Source organism: Dryobates pubescens, chromosome 8, assembly GCF_014839835.1.
Source record: "Dryobates pubescens isolate bDryPub1 chromosome 8, bDryPub1.pri, whole genome shotgun sequence".
NCBI lineage: Eukaryota > Metazoa > Chordata > Aves > Piciformes > Picidae > Dryobates > Dryobates pubescens.
This window is the reverse complement of record NC_071619.1, coordinates 5,450,671-5,469,912: the sequence shown is the minus strand read 5'-3', so window position 1 is coordinate 5,469,912 and position 19,242 is coordinate 5,450,671. Positions and strand designations below refer to the sequence as shown.

The 19,242-nt window shown below is 42.3% G+C and overlaps 1 protein-coding gene across 1 annotated transcript in view; it reads left to right on the top strand.

The window, feature by feature from the left end:
• TRUB1 (TruB pseudouridine synthase family member 1) overlaps positions 1-2,746 on the top strand; it is a 36,447-nt gene extending 33,701 nt beyond the window's left edge. The window contains exons 7-8 of the mRNA XM_054163875.1: positions 821-877; positions 2,238-2,746. Of these exons, the coding sequence (XP_054019850.1) occupies positions 821-877; positions 2,238-2,452 (272 nt within the window). The 3' untranslated portion in view covers positions 2,453-2,746. The remainder of the gene's footprint in view (positions 1-820; positions 878-2,237) is intronic.
• Positions 2,747-19,242: the final 16,496 nt, after the last annotated feature.

The window sequence follows — 19,242 nt, the reverse complement described above, 5'->3', positions numbered from 1 at the left end:
GGCTTTGCCCAGTCTTTTGCCCAGATGCCCAGTTCTTCTGGGATGTCTCTCAGGGAGTAGCAAGGTCTGGCATCATTTAGTCAGACCTCTTTCTCAGCTGAGGAGGCAGGATCTTATCCTTCCTTCTGTCACACATGAAGAAACTTGGGTAGTGCATTAAGAAGTACATTAATAAATAAACCAGAAAGACTGTTGTAAATGTTTGATGCTACTGTGAGGTCAAGATAATGTCTTGCATTGATCAGCTTCCTAGTTGACCCAGAGTTCTCTGATGGACTAGGTGTTCTATGATGAGCAGGTATGAGTGACAGAAACTCAGTGCTGTGTTACTTCAGCCTTTATGCTTGAGTGACTAGCAGTGGATCACAGGCTCTCAGGGGAAGAGACTGAGAGAGCAGGGGGAGTTAAAGGTGAGTTTTACTCATTTTGTTGGAGCTACCTGTGCTCAGTATCTTAAAAGCATTGTTAGTCAGTCTAGACTATACTCAAAATAACTTTTTTTCATCATTAGAAATGGGAAACAACCTTCTGAAACCTTTAAAATGGACAGGACTGGTGCATTTGTTAGCATACCACAGCAAGTACATATTTTCCAGTGAGTTAGTTCACTTGCCATTGTATTTGCTTTCCCTCCTGTCTAGCTTAGCAATCTCACCCGCACATATGTTACAGGATGAATAATTGATGTTGCATCCTATAAATATTTTATCACTGGCTTGTTTGCTTAGTGCTTTTTTACATTTATGTGGGGGCATGCTATCTATGTAAAGTCGATTTCACATTGCACTGGCAATTTACCATGTCACTCTTAACATTCCAGATGTTGAATGTGGTGGTGGCTTTTATGTCAGGAGCCTAGTCAGTGACATTGGCAAAGGTAGGCATGAAAAAAACCCATGGCAGGTTTAAGGAATGTTTCTGTTCTGTGGAACAAAAATTGTTGTTTGGTTGTTGGTTCTTTTTATTTTGGACCTGCAGCATGTTATTTTACAGAATTGTAGTGCTATCACTTGGTTTTGTATGCTAAAGTATTTTCTTTGGGAGCATGGGGAAATGAAGGCTAAATAATTGCCAGAGGACTTTGGGGGTTAGGGGATAGAAATGGAGCGAGTAATAGTGCTGAGTGAGATAACACAAGGCAAGGCAGGGATTTTACTTTTCCTCTTCCATGTGTTAAAGCTCACTCAGATTAAGGATCAGGAGAAGGATGCTGTCTTTTTAAACATTATTCATCACATTTTGAAAACAGATTGCACAGAACATTACCATGCACATAATAAACCCTATCTGCTGGAAAGACTTGTGCATTTGTGATGATTTTTCTAGTGTTTTCTTTCTCCTTTACCTGAACTGTGAATGGATTTGCTTTCCCCAAGGGTTATTTGTCTTGTGCTCTCTATCTATCAAACTGCATGATGGAGAAGAGATAATCCATTTCAGATTTATTTTTAATGATACATTTGCAGATCAAGAAAGCAAGTGATGTGGGATAACCTTGTGAATTTCAATGTTGGTATTTGTGCTTAGGCTGGTCAAAGATTCTGTTACTGCCTTCTGAGAATACTGGCTTATATTTAGTCCTTTAATGACAAACTGAGGAATGACAAATGTCCTCAGCTGGTTTCTTTTTTGTCTAAAATTTAAAATGCAGTAAAAATCTTCCTGCATCAGATAGGATGAGAGAGAGTATTTTAGTATATTTGCGTGCCTACAAGGTAGTTGCTCGCTGTTGTGTTCTGTACCTCCTGGTTACTCTATCCTACTGGTCTTTATTCACTGTAGCAGAGCATTTGTTGATAGATTTTATTTTTCTTTATGATTTTTCTTTTTTATCCTGTGCCACCTATCAGAATAATAATGTCAGAAATCCTTCTTAAAAGCAAGGAGTGCTAAAGCCTCAAAGTCTGTGGCGAAAGAGTACACGGGCTTCTAAATCACTTGTGAATACAGAACGTTCTGTTTATGTCTTGTGTCACTATTTCCCCTCTTTTCATTCTGATTGAAATCTGGAAAACCTTTTGCCAACTTCCTGTCAGATTTTAAACTCTTGGAGATTTATTGAAATCAAAGGAATTCCTTGGCTCAACTCTAGGAAGATGTAAATGTGTGATGAATCTTCATGAGCTTCATTCTCCAAGCCGAACAGTACAGAGGGCTACACGTAAAAATCAGTGAGTTGAAAACTGTTCAACTTGACCATGCACTTTTCCTAAATGCTCTTTTCTCCTTAACTGTAGAACTCTCTACCTGTGCCACTATGCAAGAGCTGACCCGAACCAAACAAGGGCCGTTTACGCTAGAGGAGCATGCCCTTTATGAAGACAAATGGACAATTGATGAGATTGCACGATCCTTGGAGCATTGCACATCTCTTCTCTCAGGAGAGCCATCTCATAAAAAATTGAAGACAGAGCATCCTGGTGAAACTGCTGGGAGCTGTGAAGATAAGTGATAAGTTGGGTCAAGGAAAAAGACTGAATGATTGAGACATTTTAAGATTGGGTTGGGATTGTCTTGCCTCCTGTGTAAATTTACAAGTCTGTACTGGGAGGGTGACAAACTGCAGTGCAAGAAAAATGGTTCTTTTGTTTTCTGGGGTTAGATCATGCATTGAAAATATCCAGCGCTTGCTGTTTCCTGATCTGTTTGTTTCCCTTGCCTGCCATCGATGTCAAATCCTCATCAACTTGCAGGGTGCAATGTTCTTACAATTACTCAATAAAAATAAAAACTAGTATTTGCTAAATGTGCTCAAAAAAAAGAAATCTGTTTTTTTCTTTGTAGCTGCTAATCAAACCCTAAAATACCATGGTGACAAGACTGTCATAGTTTGAAGGATACAAGAATGTGGTGGGGTGTTTGCTGTCTTGAAATCCATTTCAGGAAATGTCCATTTTACTGTAGTTTTTCTTATGCAGACTGTTCTTTTGATCAAATGTCATTCTGGATGCATTAAATCCAGATGTAGTCTGAAAATTCAGTGGACATGAGTAGTTCTAGGTCTAAACAGTGCCTGGAGCTAACTGATAACAAGTGGTCTGAAGAGTGCAGTCATCATTGCAGGTGTACATACCTTACTTTGGTACAGTGTCTCAGTTGGTGACCAGCCATAATGCAATGTCTAGTTAACTGTTGTGTCCTTCATAGAATAGAATAGAATTAACCAGGTTGAAAAAGAACCTTAGAGATCATCAAGTCCAACCCATCACCCAACACCATCTAATCAACTAAACCATGGCACCAAGCACCCCATCCAGTGTCTTCTTAAACACCTCCAGTGATGGTGACTCCACCACCTCCCTGTGCAGCCTGTTCCAATGGCCAATCACTCTCTGTGAAGAACTTCTTAGGACTTAGGGAATTTACTTTTGCTATCTCCCATGGATTGGGTAGAAGTCTGATGTGTTTCTAGGCTTTGGCTGATTTTGGTTCTGGCTAGTTGTATGGGCTAAGGGAGGGATCCACATTAAAATGAAACTGTTTTGACTCTCTGAGGCAGTAAAGGTCTGCTCCACAGGTCATTTAGCCAAGGGAATTTGATTGCACTGATTCCTCAACACAGCTTCCCTTGGGGTTTCCAAAAAGGCTGAAAGGTACTGGGTTGAGAATGCTAGAAAGGAATTCTAGTTTGTGTAATGGACTGTCCTCAAAGGACTTCCCCGTGTTCAGTTCTGGGCCTCTCACTGCAGGAAGGACATAGAGGTTCTGGAGCGTGTTCAGAGGAGGGCAACAAGGCTGGAGAAGGGCCTGGAGTGTGTGGCCTATAAGGAGTGTCTGAGGGAGCTGGGGTGGTTCAGTCTGGAGAAGAGGAGGATGAGGGGAGACCTCTTGGCTCTCTACAACTACCTAAAGGAGGGGCAGGAGTGAGGAGGGGGCAGCCTCTTCTCCTTGGTGGCAAGTGACAGGACCAGAGGAAATGGTTTCAAGCTGCACCAGGGCAGGTTTAGGCTGGTTGCCTAATAATTCTTGATAGAGAGGGTTCTCAAACATTGGAATAGTCTGCCCAGGGCAGTGCTGGAGTCACCATCCCTGGAGGTGCTTAAGCAGTGTGTGGACCTTGTGCTTAGGGACATGGTTTAGTATTGACCCTTCAGTGCTGAGCTGAAGGTTGAACTGGATGATCTTGGAGATCTCTTCCAACCAGATGTTTTCTGTGATCGTGTCCCCAGGCAAGATAGCAGTGACGCTCTCTTGCCTTCCTCTTGTCATAATGAATTTACACATGTGAGGGATATCTAAGAGAAAGGCCTGCTTTTGACATTGTCACTGAAATGTCACCCAAGAGAAATGGACTGCCTGTCATTACAGTTTTATGCTGTTGCTGGCCAAGTGGCCTGCTATGGCTTTCTGTGACTCCTACACCTTGGATTTTCAGTTCTGGAGCACAGGGACTTGTCTCTCTCACTCTGAGTGATGTATTTTTTACAGAGAGACTGAAATTCTAACTGAATGACTCTGGTACTGGACTTGCTACTTTGTGTGGTAAGTTATCTTGATAGCTAGTTACCTCTGTTGCATAAAACAAGTTGTGACTTATAAGCAACTTAAATTTGATTCTCCACATGCTGCACCTTTGCACCTTACAAAATCAGTTTCTCTGTGTGCTTATATTATATGAAGTTACCAAATTCCAACCTTGCTTTCAGTCTAGGGAATGAAATAAATATCTCAAAGTTTCTTACTGTCTGATACCTTTCCAGCTATCTGTAGGAGTGGTTTGGTTTTTTTATACCAGAAACTGAAGTCTGTGCAAGATTAATTAAGCTTTTGTTTAGAGGGAGAATAGAGTTAATGTTTTATTGTTCAGTAAACAATGCTGAAAATACCACAAGCAAATGGAAAAGCTTGAGCACTGTAGCAAGATATTTAATATACAGCTGTGGACTGTGGATGAAGTAACCTTGGTAAGGAGTTTCTATTTCAGAAATGGGAGAAGAGAGTTGGATTCAGTAAAAAACCAGTGTGAGGCTTTACATGGGGTTTTTTTTGGGGTGGGTTTTGTGGTACTTTGGGTAGAAGCAGAGAAGTAAGAGATTATTTCCTAAAGAAATGAAATAAAGCAGAAAATGACACTTTCCAATGTACTTATCTTGAATGATCAGACTTTGATTGTAATGTGGCTTCTCTTATTATCTAAATTAGTGTCTTTTTGAGGACCTAATTTATCTTATCCCAGTGGTCTTCTCAATTAAGTTCTCATTTTATCTGTCTTTCTGCTTTTTAAAGAATAACCCAGTAGATGCAGTTCTGTTAGTCTGCTTGGTTCATCTGCAGGGATTTGTCTCTTTAAAAATTAGTGCAATTGAGAAATCTATTAATAGGGTACATTTGTATACAGTGTTATAAGTGTCTGGCACATTTGTTCTCTCATCTGTTTGTTTAATGCTCACCATGGCTTTCTCGTTACTCCATGCAGGGCCTCCTGATCTTTTTAAATTCAAAAGGAGAATTATATTTTCGTCAGCTTTGGGGTTAGCTTGCAACTGGTCTGTTGTAATTATTGCTAACAGATCTGTGATCCTGAGAAGACAGGATCTGTTCCATAGTCTAGTCACTCAAGAGAAATGAAATGGCACCTAAAAGGAAGCATCCTGTTGACATCAACAAGTTTTGGTTTAGGCTTCAAATCCTAACACATATGGAAAGCACAGGGAGAGAGTCATAGAATCATAGAATCAACCAGGTTGGAAGACACCTCCAAGATCATCCAGTCCCACCTATCACCCAGCCCTATCCAGTCAACTAGACCATGGCACTAAGTGCCTCATCCAGGCTTTTCTTGAAGATTTCCAGTGATGGTGACTGTACCACCTCCCTGGGCAGCACATTCCAATGGCCAATCACTCTCTCTGTGAAGAACTTCTTCCTAATATCCAGCCTGAACCTCCCCTGGTGCAACTTGAAACTGTGTCCTCTTGTTCTGTTGGTGGTTGCCTGGGGGAAGAGACCAACCCCCACCTGGCTTCAGGTAGTTGTAGAGGGCAATAAGGCCACCCCTGAGCCTCCTTTTCTCTAGGCTAAGCAACCCCAGTTCCCTCAGGCTCTCCTCATAGGGCTGTGCTCTAGGCCCCTCATGAGTTTTGTCTCTTTCGATTCACAAATGCAACTTCCCTTAATGCTTTTATTCCTTAATGCAAGAAGCAGAGAAACATTCACCAGCTCTCGTTAGCATCTTCCCCAGTGCTAGGTTGTTACCTTCAGAAATAAAGGCAGAACTTTTTTACCTCAAATGGTTAACTTCTCCCTACATAGCTTGTATTGAACTCTAGGACTATTTTGCTTACAAGTTGGGTAGCAAGTCTGGTGGCACACAGAGCTATGACAGTCAGCAGATAGGTGTTCATAGAAGACAGTGTAAAGAGTGAACAAAGTCATGAACAAATTATGCAAGAACAGCTTGGTTTATGACTACTGATGAGTTTCAACCCTGTTACAGCTGAGCTACCCTTCCAAACGTTCAACCCCCTCTGGCAACTTCCCAGTATCTTGGTGCTCGGCCTCACTTGCGTGCTCTTTCCTTGGTATCCCTTTAACCTCTTTGCCCTGAGCCATTTGTCCCAATGAACAATAACCAGGAGGACACTGCAAAACCTAGGAATGGCTTTCTTAAATATGTTTTAGTAAGTGTTTAACCAAGTACGATGAAACTGTCCAGATCTGGAAGTAGGTCTTGTGTTCCCATGAGACCCTAGGGAAATACTCATTTTAACTTCTTTACTCTTATTAACATGCATGTCCCTGAGATATCATAATTGTGCTATATCCACAGGAAAAATGTTTTGTTTTGTTTTCCAGAACAAAATATCCTATGATCCTTTATCTTGGTTACTGACAGTCATTAGATCTTACATTAAGGGCTATTTAGAGTGAGAGGAAAAGTTTGTATACAGTATTTCTGAGGCTTGTAGAAGAGTTAGTACTGAATGCCCAGCTGAGACAAACAGTGGTTAACAGGAATTTTATGCTACTCTGGCCAGAAAATAAGCATGTCTCTGTGATTTACCATTTGAAACAAATCTGTGACAAAGACTGAAAGATTTGTGTCAATTTAATGAGTGTTGTTCATGGGGAAATTCCTAGTAGAAAAGCATGTCTTGCTTTTTGAGCTGAACATTGTCTGTCTTGAATTTGGACTTGCAATCTTAGGGTCCATAGTGGTACCCTACCAGAGTCTGGCCCTGGGTCTGCTTCCAGTGCTGGTGCTGCTTCAGTGAGATTGACTGGGGATTCATAATTTATCTCCTAATGTCTCTGCCTGGCTAATGTCTCTTTCTTCCTTACTTAAATAGTAGATTTTCTGTGCACTTCATACTGTATTTCTGCTGCCAGCATGTCAAGCACATTTTAAAATGTTTTCTAACTAAAATCTATAGGATTTATTTATATATATATATTTATATATGTATGTATGTATATGTGTGTGTGTGTATATATATATGACTGAGGGAGTTGGGGCTATTCAGTCTGGAGAAGAGAATGTTCCGAGGAGACCTAATTGTGGCCATCCAGTATCTTAAGGGGGCTACAAGAAAGCTGAGGAGAGACTTCTTAGGGTGTCAGGTAGTGATAGGACTAGGGGAAGTGGAGCAAAACTGGAAGTGGGGAGATTCAGATTGGATGTTAGGAAGAAGTTCTTCCCCATGAGGGTGGTGAGACACTGGGACAGGTTGCCCAGGGAGGTGGTGGAAGCCTCATCCCTGGAGGTTTTTAAGGCCAGGCTGGATGTGGCTCTGGGCAACCTGATGTAGTGAGGTGTCCCTGCCTATGGTAGGGAGGCAGAACTAGATGATCCTTGAGGTCCCTTCCAACCCTAACAATCTATGATATTAATCAAATCTGAAGGCATTAATAAAACATTCTAGGAGTGCCTCCATCAATAACTAAGCATTGCATCTTACCCTGCAGTTCTATGTTTGATTCATATGTTTATTAGAAGGGGAAAATTTGGGAATACATTAGTTTTCCTTTTCAGTGTAGTAAGTGGTGAAGCTGCTATTCTGAGCATGAACAGCTCTGAAACTTGAAAGGCTAGGATCATTCTTTTTGCTTGGCAGCATCAAGGAATCAGTTGGCAACAATATTAATTTTACTTTAAGACCTTTTAAGAGACAAAAAAGAGTGCCTGTGTGAGCACACAAGAGTGACTACAATAGACAACCAGAGGGAAGGCATAGAGACAGTGAATGGATTCAGGCAGCCTGGGCAAAATGAAGAGCAGTCATTGTTTCCAGTAGCCAGGGGTTTAAGTTGTTTCTCTGTGAGACCCGGTGAAGTAAATCAGCAAGACCTAAGAGCATGGTAAACAAGTTGGGCTGTCATCTGGATGCTTGTGTCTCCACTCTGGGTGATGAGATTGCACATCTTTCCTTACTGTCTCTGAGATCAACTGCTGAGACTGTAGCAGTGTTAAACAGGTAAAACAATGAGTTGGTAATTGGAAGCAGATGGTTTCAGTGCTCAGGACAAAAAAGGGACTCTATGGTAAGAAGCAAACCAACTTCTTTTTGTTTTTTCCCCAGTTGTGCTTTTGGGAGGGGAAATGTTGGATGCTGCTGTGGCTCAGAGGAAGCATTAGCAGGGCTGCCTGAGACAAACCTAATATTTTTGTAATGGATGTGCATATCTTGGACTAGAATCTTCTTCCCCCCCTACCTCTAGCTCAGAGAAGTGGGGCTAAATCAAAGCAGCAGCCTCTCCCTGACATTTCCATGTCGCATTGCTCTGTGTCTTGTGGATGCTGAAACAATTCTGTGCTCAAACTGTGGGTTGTAAAAGGGCTGATGTAGTTTGTCCCAGAAGTTATTGGTAACTGGGAATGAGTAGGATGAGAAATGAGGCAATGAAATGTGTAGTATAAACACAGAAATGTCTTTGCAGCCTACAAAACAGCCTTTCTCTTATCAGTTGTATTCATCTTGGGTTACAGCTTTGTGCCTGACCTTTTCTCTTTGCATCCAAATTTACAGTTTGAGACACTTAATCCTAAAACTCTTCATCCTCTCTTGAATTTCTTTGCAGGTACACGTGGGCCATAGGAAAGCAGGGAGCAAAAAGGCTGCGTAGTTTCTGGGGAGGGACTGGAAAACTGGTAATAAGTAGAACTGAAAAGGATGAGATGTGTCTAGTTTCTTACTCTGCCCTTTTCATGAGAAAGATGTAGTCCTGAATCAGTGCCATGTCTCTGGGACCTGGGATTATTTTGGATAGTTCAGAATTAAGTGCTTCAAAGTCAGATCTGCAGCTGAGGGCGTGCATTCAGACCAAAATACATCATTTCACAGATGTCACAGCCACGTAGTGGCTGCAGAATACCATTTGACAGCTTAAAAGGAGGGAGGCAGAAAAGGAATGGCAAGAGGCAAATGCATATTGCAGTTGTTCAATTTTTGCAATAGATAAACTCATTTCAGGTAATCCTGTAAGAAAACACATTAAGCCTTCTAATGGAGGAAGGATAAAGGACAGCACTTCCCCTACCCTTTCTGTTTCTTTCAGCACATAAAACAATTTAGCTCAAACCTGTCGTTTCAAAGCTTAACAAGCTTTTACATGGAAATGCATGGGAGGTTGTTCCTGTATGCTGGTGTGCAGAAGGCATTTATTTTCATTGCAGCAGCTGAAAAGACAGACTTCTGTGATGCCCTCCAAAAGGCAGTGTTTTGTTTTGCTGATTGTGAATGGCTCTAAATCCTTGCTCTTTTGTGAGTGGTGTGTTTGTATTAAATCATTTCCCCCAGCTGGCCTTCCTAGGGGTCAACAAAAGCTCAAGTTCTGCAGGTATATTTTCACAGTGTAAACGGCACACTGTGTACAAACACTGAATGTATTTAGAAAATAAGATTAATTCTCTGTAATCTTTGCTATGCAGATTGCACTTCTAGGACTCGGTTCTGCTTTGCTGCACTGCTTTCTATGCAGTTTCTTCTCGCTTTTATACTCTGTGTTTGACAAAGGACGCTAGCAGGCTGTTGGTTTCTTGTCCAGGTAATTAATTTCACCCAGCTGCTGCTCGTACACAGAGAGATTGCTGGCTTTAACTTGGGGAATTTATTACTTATGGTTTCCTAGCCCTGTGCTCCCACCTCTGCCAGAGCATCCTCCCAGCTTCGCTAGCAGGAGGAAGCCTGTGTCCACCTCATCTGCCCTGTTCCTCGACTGGCATTGCAAAGTGTTGGTGGTGCAAATTTTGTGCAGATAAACTCGGCTCTGGTAGGAGAAGACCATATGTCTCATGGTGCTTCTTTGCTGACCTCCAGCAAAAGACAGAGTGGGCGACAGAGAATAGTAATGGTCTAGCAATCCTCTCTCCAAGCAAGAGTTGGTGGAAGATGTCATCATGGGATTATTTCTCTTGAGTTCAGTGGGAGGTCTTCTGCCTTGTTCTACTAAATGATGCAAATTATTACTCACTGAGTTAAGGCCTTATGTGCTTCATTTTCACCTATAATGTGTTTTATCCATCAGTTTTCATTCCTGGGTTGTTGGTTGGTTTTTTTTGCAGGAGGAAGAACAAACAAACAAACAGAGTCAAGTAAATATTAATGATGTGGTGCATCACTTAATGTTGTTCCCTGTCTAATGAATGTGAAACAGTTCTATTTTCTACTTAAAAACAAACACCAAAATTGTCAGAATGGAATTAGGGTTGTTATTATTTTTTTCTTTTTGTTTTTAAATATGGTTATCTAGGAAATTTATTTCTCTGAGGAGTGCTGTTAAAGTCTGTGCAGAATGGATAAACCTATTTGAGAGTGGTGATGATCTCTTTGCAGAGTTAGGAATGTATAACTTTTATTGACCTGTATACCATTTCCCTGCACCGGTTTTATCTGCTCTCCTCGGCTGTGTTGTGGATGTTTATTACTCCTACTCTGGAGACTTTCAAAACCTGCCTGGATGCATTCCTGTGTGGACTACCCTAGGTGATCCTGCTTTGGCAGGGGGGTTGGACTTGATGGTCTCTGGAGGTCCCTTCCAACCTCTAATGTTCTGTGATTCTGTGAATGAGGTTAGTCCTACAGCCTGAGTTGCTATTCAGCCATTCCTTTCTATCAATGGAATTGTGAAGTATTCATCCCCACTCTGTCCTCATGCTTTAACAAATCCAGGCTGGTCCTTCAGAACTGTATAGGAAGAACCCAGGAATAATCCATCATGCCACGGAGGAGGCAGTACCTAATTAGGATTTGAGATTAAATTTATCTGGAGGCAAGAGCTCGTTTTATGGCTGCAGAGAAAGACAAAAGAAAAGCAGAGCTTATGTGTGTGGTTTCATCCTGAACACACAAAAGCAGACAGCTTTGCCAAGGTAGCACATCTTTTAGAAGTGTGTCCAGCTGTTGGACCACAGGAGTGAAGCTCCAACCATTTTTCTGTGTGTCAAAATAATTGAGCAAGATATTGATAAGAAAAGCACAACCTTTCTCCCATCGCTTCTGGACCACGTGCCTGCTTCTGCTTCTCAGAGTTTAATAGCCTTCCCCAAGCCACTGCTGCTCCCCAGTACCCGAGAATCATTTATCTCACACTGCAACAATCCAATGGTTTCACAAATGGCCCAAGGCTGTGAAGAAAAGTTAGTCTGGGGATGTTGCTGACTGTGGTCCAGAAGAGAGGAGAGTTAAAAAAAAATACTAGAAATACTAGCCAGGAGCAAGTAATCATTGAGTGGCAGAAACAACTGGGAATTGTTAGTAAATCAAGAAAAATAGCTGGTGTCTGAAAATACTGGTGTGGTAGGAGGCTGGAAAAAAGGTGTGCTTCAGCTTTCTGAGGTGGTTTTATAGCACTCAGCTCTCTTCTTTCTTAACAATGTTACGGCTCTCAGAAAAGTCATTTTATTCCTATCGAGTCAAATCCAGCTGCAGGCTTTGAGAAGCTCAGTTGATACAGCATTTGTTTCCTGTCTAGGAAGCCTTTATGTACTTACTCACAAATACTTGAGTGGAATGCACGAAGTAGTCAGCAAAGTTGAAATTTCAACTTCAAGTGCACCTTTTTCTGGTGCACTTTCCAAACACCTCAGCTCCAAGAGGAGCGAGGCCCCCGTGAGTCCCCCCCAATTCCTTCCTTTGGGGTGCAGAGTAATTGCTCAGGATGGCATGGACATTTGAAGAAAGGGGGAGGCTGTGAGGAAAAGAAATCTTCAGATCCCATGTTTGTACCTTTAATCATTCAATAAGGAATATTGGGGGTTTTCCATTGTTCATTGTCATGTAAGGTCAGCCCAGTGACTTCTTATTTACATATAAGCCAAGCAGCGTGCTTCTTTCTGGAGATTCATTTCCTTCAGAGAGACCAGTGAGGAGCTGTTGTCAAAGGAAAAAAACCACTCTGTGTTCCACAAAACTAATAAAATAGCAGATGTGTGCCCATGGTGAAAGACAATTTAAGCTATATTCAGATTTACCTGAAATAGTTGACAGAATAAGAAACTTCCTGATGTGTCAGCTTGTTTTGTTCCCCAGAACATTTTCTCATTAGGGAGGATTGCTTTGATGTAATAATTAGGATTTAACCCTATTGTGTGTGCACCTCAGTGACTTCTGAGACTCAGTTTTGCCTCTCAAATGTTGTCAATCTCTACTGACTTCAGCATTAAGCATCTGAGCTGTCGAGCTAAATGGTAAGCTTCAACCAAGCACAACTGATTGTGGCTTTTTTTCCCCCTCTGGATGGGTATGAAAAGCCTTAAAAAGAAAGAGAGTATGAAATAGTGATTTGAAAGAGGAAAAAATGTTTGTGATTTCAAACCTTATAATTTCCAAAATAAACCTGTCAGTAATCCCCCAGGGTTAGCAAGGAACTCTTCCAAAGCATGGCTGTTGGAGAGGAGGATTTTTAGAGATGCCATTGAATATTCTGGTCATTTAGTTCAATCAGCTCCTGCTTCTGTGAGCTTGACTGCCAGCTGAGAGGTTGTTCCTAACTGGGGTCCTGTTAAGTCACTAATACTTAATTCAGGTTTCATGTTTCTGTCATGCTGAGTTGGTCAATGTTGGCTGGTCTGTCAGGGCTACAGCCTGATGTATCAAAGCTAGAAAGCTGTCCCACAGCTGGCTCAATGTAGGTGCTCAAAATTAACTCTGTGGGAAGGCTGCATCATGTCTGAGAGCACACAGGGTGCACTGGGGGAAAAAAATGTGTGAGGAGAAGGAAAAACATAGATTTAAATGCAATTTGCTGGCTTTTGATTGATCCAACTTGCCCTGGTCTGTGCAGTCTATTACAGGCTGAAGGCTGAGTGAAAAGAAACTAAATTCAGAGTTAGAATAGAATAGAATAAACCAGGTTGGAAGAGACCTTCAAGATCATCGCATCCAAAGAGTTCTCCAGATCAAAAACTGCAATGGTTAATTGAAGCACTGTAAGTGTGCATCAGGTAAAGGCACTTCAGAGTATTCCTTATCTGCTCATGTTCCTTCTTCATCTGCCCAGGTTCATGTCACAAAGGGTGAGCCTGGCAATGAAGATATTATTATTATGCCTTAATTTTAGAAGTAGAGTCAGCAATGTTGACTCATGGTCACAAGGGTGTCCAGCTGGGGTTTAAAGCAATTATTGAGCCATTTAGTTAACTTGGAATAGGATCTGGCATGTGAATGTGAGACAGCATTAATGTGAACCATTAGAGTTCCTTCCCAGATGATGTGTGTGTCACAGCAGAAACTAACTTCTACCTCTCCATATGTTTCCCAGTTCAAAAAAATAGCCCCAACCATACCATGAGGAGAGGAAAGGGCTGTGGTTAGTAGGTAGGGAGGTTCTCCTTCCCCTCTACTCTGTCCTGGTGAGGCTGCATCCAAAATATTGTGTCTCGTTCTGGGCCCCTCAGTTCAAGAAGGACCTCAGGGAAATGCTTGAAAGAGTCCAGTGCAGAGCCATGAAAATGATTAAGGGATTGGAACATCTTCCTTACGAGGAGAGACTGAGGGAGCTGGGGCTCTTCAGCTTGGAAGAGCCTGAGGGGTGACCTCATTCATGTTTATAAATATGTAAAGAGTGAGTGCCAAGAGGATGGAGTGAGGCTCTTCTGGGTGATGCTGAATGACAGCACAAGGAGCAATGGTGCAAATTGAGGCATAGGAATTTCCATGGAAACATGAGGAAAATGTTGTCCCTGTGAGGGTGACAGAGCACTGGAACAGGCTGCCCAGGGGGGTTGTGGAGTCTCCCTATCTGGAGATACTCAAAACCTCCTGAATGTATTCCTGTGTGATCTGGTATAGGTGATCTTGCTCTGGCAGAGGGGTTGGACTGAACGATCTTTCAAGGTCCCTTCCAGCCCCTAGCATTCTGTGATTCTGTGAAATAAACATCTGTGATTATGTTTACAGCAGCTGAATCGAGCTGAGGTAAGCAGCAAGTTACCTGGATCCTGGCTTTTGTCACCAAACTGAATACTACTTGCATGCAGTTACCTATGATTATTGGAAATACAAACTGGTATCTCAGGGCAGGAAAGGCACTTTTTTGTATACAGATAGTTTTACAATATTTTGGGGAGTGCTTTATAGTTCAGTGTTATGTGCCTTAAAAAGAAAGCCTCCAAGCTTGCAGGTGATAGGCAATGTTGCTGAGACCACCATGCTTTTCAGAACATGCATACCACTGTGTTCCACTTGCCCAATATTTAATTGTGAAATAGCTGCTTGTCTCTTCTTGTAGTTAGGTCAGTTTTAATCAGTTCTGCTCAAAATTATCTCTCTAATGCCCAAATATTTCCATTGACCTCACTGACACTATTCCAGATTTACATTGGTGTGATGTAGAGCAGAAATCTGCCCAGAGAACACAGAACCCCGAAGGTATTCACTAAACTATCTCTTTTTTCCCCCTATATTATTAAAATGTTGAAGCTGAATGTCATTTGTCATTGTCTCCCACTTGCTTGTATCTAGTTATAAAGGAGGAATACAAGAAAGCTCTCCCATTAGCTGGTAGTTCAAAAGTAGTTCAGATAGAAAGCCTAGTGCCTCCAGGAGTATCTCTCTAGCAGTAGTCTAATCTCTGCTGGTTACTATTCAGAGTTATTTTAAACCAGCCTCTCCTTAGGCTTTGCTGGCTGGAAATCCCTGTTATCTGCATTCCCATTTAACTTGCAACTTCCAAAGATAATTGAGGATGTTATTTCAAAGCACAGCACTTTCTGAAGCTCCAGTTTTGAGAAGGGTTTCGCATTTTAACAAGTCCTCTTCTGATGCAGTGAGCACTGACCTCTGCCCTCTTCTCAGTAAAGGTAGAGCTGAAAGGGAAAGCCTCTGCCATTCTTTAATATGTTGCAGCTAAATATCCTTTTATGTTTCTATGGTAAAAAATGCAGATGAAATTTAAAAGTCCTATCTTCTGTTACTTTCTTTAATGAAGGGAATCGCTAAAGTGCAAATTATTCCATAAGCAATTCCTTTTTCTCTGCTCTACTAAAGGAGTTCAGACAGGAGTGTTCTTTTATGTCACATATTTGTACTGCAGCTTTTACTTGGGGATATAAAAATAATTTGCAAATGTGAATTAAAGATTCCACCCCAGTCAAGTGGTAAGGCATCAACAGATTTTCAGTGAGAAAGAAAGAGGTAGGAGATGGCTGAGCAGTAAAGGGTCCTAGCAATAAGGCTGACCTTCACCTCACCTTACTGTACTGTGTCTTTGCCCTCCTTTTACCTGCCTCTTTAGTCTCAGGTGATGTATGGCAAAAATAGCTTCCCAAAGTGGATAAGAAGGCCCCTGTTATGTTTAGGGGTTCAGGTAAGCCATGGCATAGATGAATTTTTGTTTGTGTATTCACCATGGTGTAGCTGGTTGGTGAATCTATGAGGAGGAGCAACTTCTGAGCCAGCAAAACTCAGGCTGAGCTTTATGTTGTTTGCTGTGCAAGCTGGAATCATAGAATCATTAAGGTTGGAAAAGACCTTTAAGATCATCGAGTCCAGCTGTAACCAACTACCATGACCAGTAAACCATGTCCTGAAATGCCACATCTACACACTTTGTGGAACACCTCTAGGGGTGCTGACTTCACCACCTCCCTGGGCAGCCTGTTCCAATGCCTCTCCACTCTTTCACTAAAGAAGTTTTTACTAATCTCCAACCTAAACCTCCCCTGGCACAACTTAAGCACACTTTCTCTCATCCTATAACTAGTTACTTGGGAGAAGAGACCAACACTGGCCTCACTCCAACCTCCTTTCAGGTAGTTGTAGAGAGCAATAAGATCTTCCCCTTAGCCTTCTATTCTCCAGACTAAACAGCCCCAGCCTTAACTCCTACTCTGCAGTTCTGATTTGCTCTGCTCAGTTCTGAGGTACACAGAGTTTCCCCCACAGCCTCCTGGGCTGTCTTAGAGGGCCAAAGATAGAAGAAACAAAGCTGCAAGTTCCTGGGAAGACGCTGAGCAGTTCCCAGCTCTGCAGAGAAGATGGAACAGCTCTATGACCCAGCCCTCCCTATGCGGTTAGGCTGGCTGTTTGTCCACATCCTTGCAATCATCTGTATTGTACAAAACATGGGAGAAGACACTTGTGATGCCTAGGAACTGTGATGCCCTGAAACATCAGGCTCAGTAAGGAAAGGCTGAGCTTTGGAAATGTGCAGATGATGAAGGATAACCTTCAGAAACTTTCCATCAGTAGCTACAGCTTTCACCCAGCAGAATATGGCTGGAAAGTTGGTCTTTGGTCCTTAACATCCTCATGCGTGGTTTCTGATGGGGTCTGACCTGGATGACCTGAAGACCTTCTTTTCCCTTCTTCCTGCCACAGACATTTAATGCCTGTTAGAAGTTTATGCATTATCCTGGAAGAAAAGCCAATATTCCTCCTAGGTTCACTTGTGTTTTCTCTTAGGAAGATTAAATTCAGACTTTACACATGACATCTACAAGCAGAGTATAAAGGTCAGTCTAGCTTTCATCTCTTAGTTCAGGTCCTAACCTGAAGCTCCCTTAGCCTGCTTTTGGATGCCTAGGGCTGGAAGCTGTTTTAAGGTTCTCTTGGGTTTAGACCTGTGGAGAAGGAATGAGAGGGAAGCCCAACAGCATGTGAACTGCAGAATGTGAAACTTGGCTTTTTTGTATGTTCATGAGTGTGATTCTGGTTTTGCAGCCATGAGAGTTAAAGCAGTGAAGAGAGTGAAGTTCAAGTGATAAGGCTAGATTTTCTTGAAGAGATAAATTGTTCATTTGATGTAATACTGAAATGCAGCCGGGCTGAGGGGTTTTGTCTCTTCACAGACACTCAGAAAGTGGAGATTCTGACCTGTAAATTGTAGCCAACTGTTACAGAAAAGACCTCCTCATTTCTGTCAGTGACTGCTATATACTGGCCTAGTTTCCTCCCAGCAGCTGCACAGTGTGGCACCAGCAAGTGGAATTCAAATCTAAACTTATGAGTGCCTGTTAAAGTGCAAGTTGCACTCTTCTGCACTGCTTGTTCTCAAACATGCTCAAGCAGTTAGGAAACAATGCAGTGAATGGGAAGAAAGCATAGTAATGTAGCTGTAATAGTGGGGAGCACATTTTCACTTCTAGTCATCTAAGATAAAAGAAATGCAGCAAGAGATTCTGACAGTGTGCTGAAAACTTGCTGCTGTGGTACATGGCTTGGACATTTTAGAGGAGGACTGTTTGTCTGTGAAGATATTGCCTGCTTCTGAGTCAAAAAGAGCTGGTGAGCTCAGCTGCAGCAGCAGAACATAACCGGTTCTGTGCTTCTTCTCTATTTGGAATTATTACTGAAACCACAGAATCACAGAAAATTCAGGTTGGAAAAGAGCCTCAGGGTCACCCAGTCCAACCAAGAACCCTACTCTACAAGGTTCACCCCTAAACCAGATCCCCCAGCATCACATCCAAACCACCTTTAAACACATCCAGGGTTGGTGACTCAACCACCTTTCTGGGCAGCTCACTCCAATGCCTAACCACTCTTGCTGTGAAATTTTTTTCCCTAATGTCCAGTCTAAATCTATCCAGTCACAGCTTGAGGCTGTTCCCTCTTGTTCTATCACTAATTACCTGTGAGAAGAGACCAGCACCAGCCTCTCTACAGCGTCTTTTCAGGTAGTTGTAGAGAGCAATGAGGTCTCCTCTCAGCTTCCTCTTTTCCAAACTAACCATCCCCAGCTCCTTCAGTTGCTCCTCATCAGATTTATTCTCCAGGCCCTTCCCCAGCTTCATTGCCCTCTGCATGGGCTCCAGCACCTCCACATCTCTCTTGTATTGCTGTGCCCAAAACTGGACACAGTACTCAAGGTGTGGCCTCACCAGAGCTGAGTACAAGGGGACAATCCCCTCCCTGCTCCTGCTGGACGCAGCATTTCTGATACAAGCCAGGATGCCATTGGCCTTCTCGGCCATCTGCGCACACTGCTTGCTCATATGCAGTTGCTTGTCAATTAGAACCATCAATGAGCTGGGATGCAAAGACAAAGAAGGGCTTCAAGTGGTAGAGGACAAAAAGCTTTCTAAATACCTTTGAAAATCCCAAATACTAACCATCATGATTCTCTTCCTAACTGTTCCCATGCACTAATTAGAGCTGCCCTGCTTTGGCAGAACTATCTTCGACCCTTTCTGAGGTGAATTTTGCACCAGGGATCCCTCCCAAGCACGTTTCCTCATGACCTCTGTAGCAGCAGTGTTATTTCTCTACCTCAGCACTTTCTGTTTATGGTGGTGTAGAGCTCTCTGGTTCTCTATTTTGCTCAGCTCTACTATTTCTATGAACAGTCTTTTTTTTCCCCTTTCTTTGCTTGGCACTATGGTTTGCATCTGTTTTTTTTGTTGTTTCTGTAGTAAGGGCCAAACTAGCTGAATTTTCCCTCTATCTCTTTGTATTTCCTCTTTCCTTCCACCCTAATAAGCACCACACTCCATAGGTTTCCCTGTACAATGTAGGGTAATTGACAGAGATTCTCCAGCCTTTTCTTAAAGGATACTGCCCTTAGCTGTATTATTCTTATTATTTACTGCTTTTTCTTTATTGTTTGCCCCAAAAAGAAAAACAAGGTTGAAGTTGTGGTAAGCATTGCACAAACAGAGAAATCCTGAGTCAAAGAAGCTGGAACTTGACTGAGGAAGGATGGGAAACATGGGGCCCAAGGTGGGAGGTGGGGTCCAGGAAATTTCCTGATATCATATCTGGTGCCTTTTAACACTGTGTGGTTCATAGCACTCCAGTCCCTGAGGAATTTAAAGTAATAATATGTGCTGAGGAGGAGAATAATTTCTTAGAGCTGCCTTCTGCT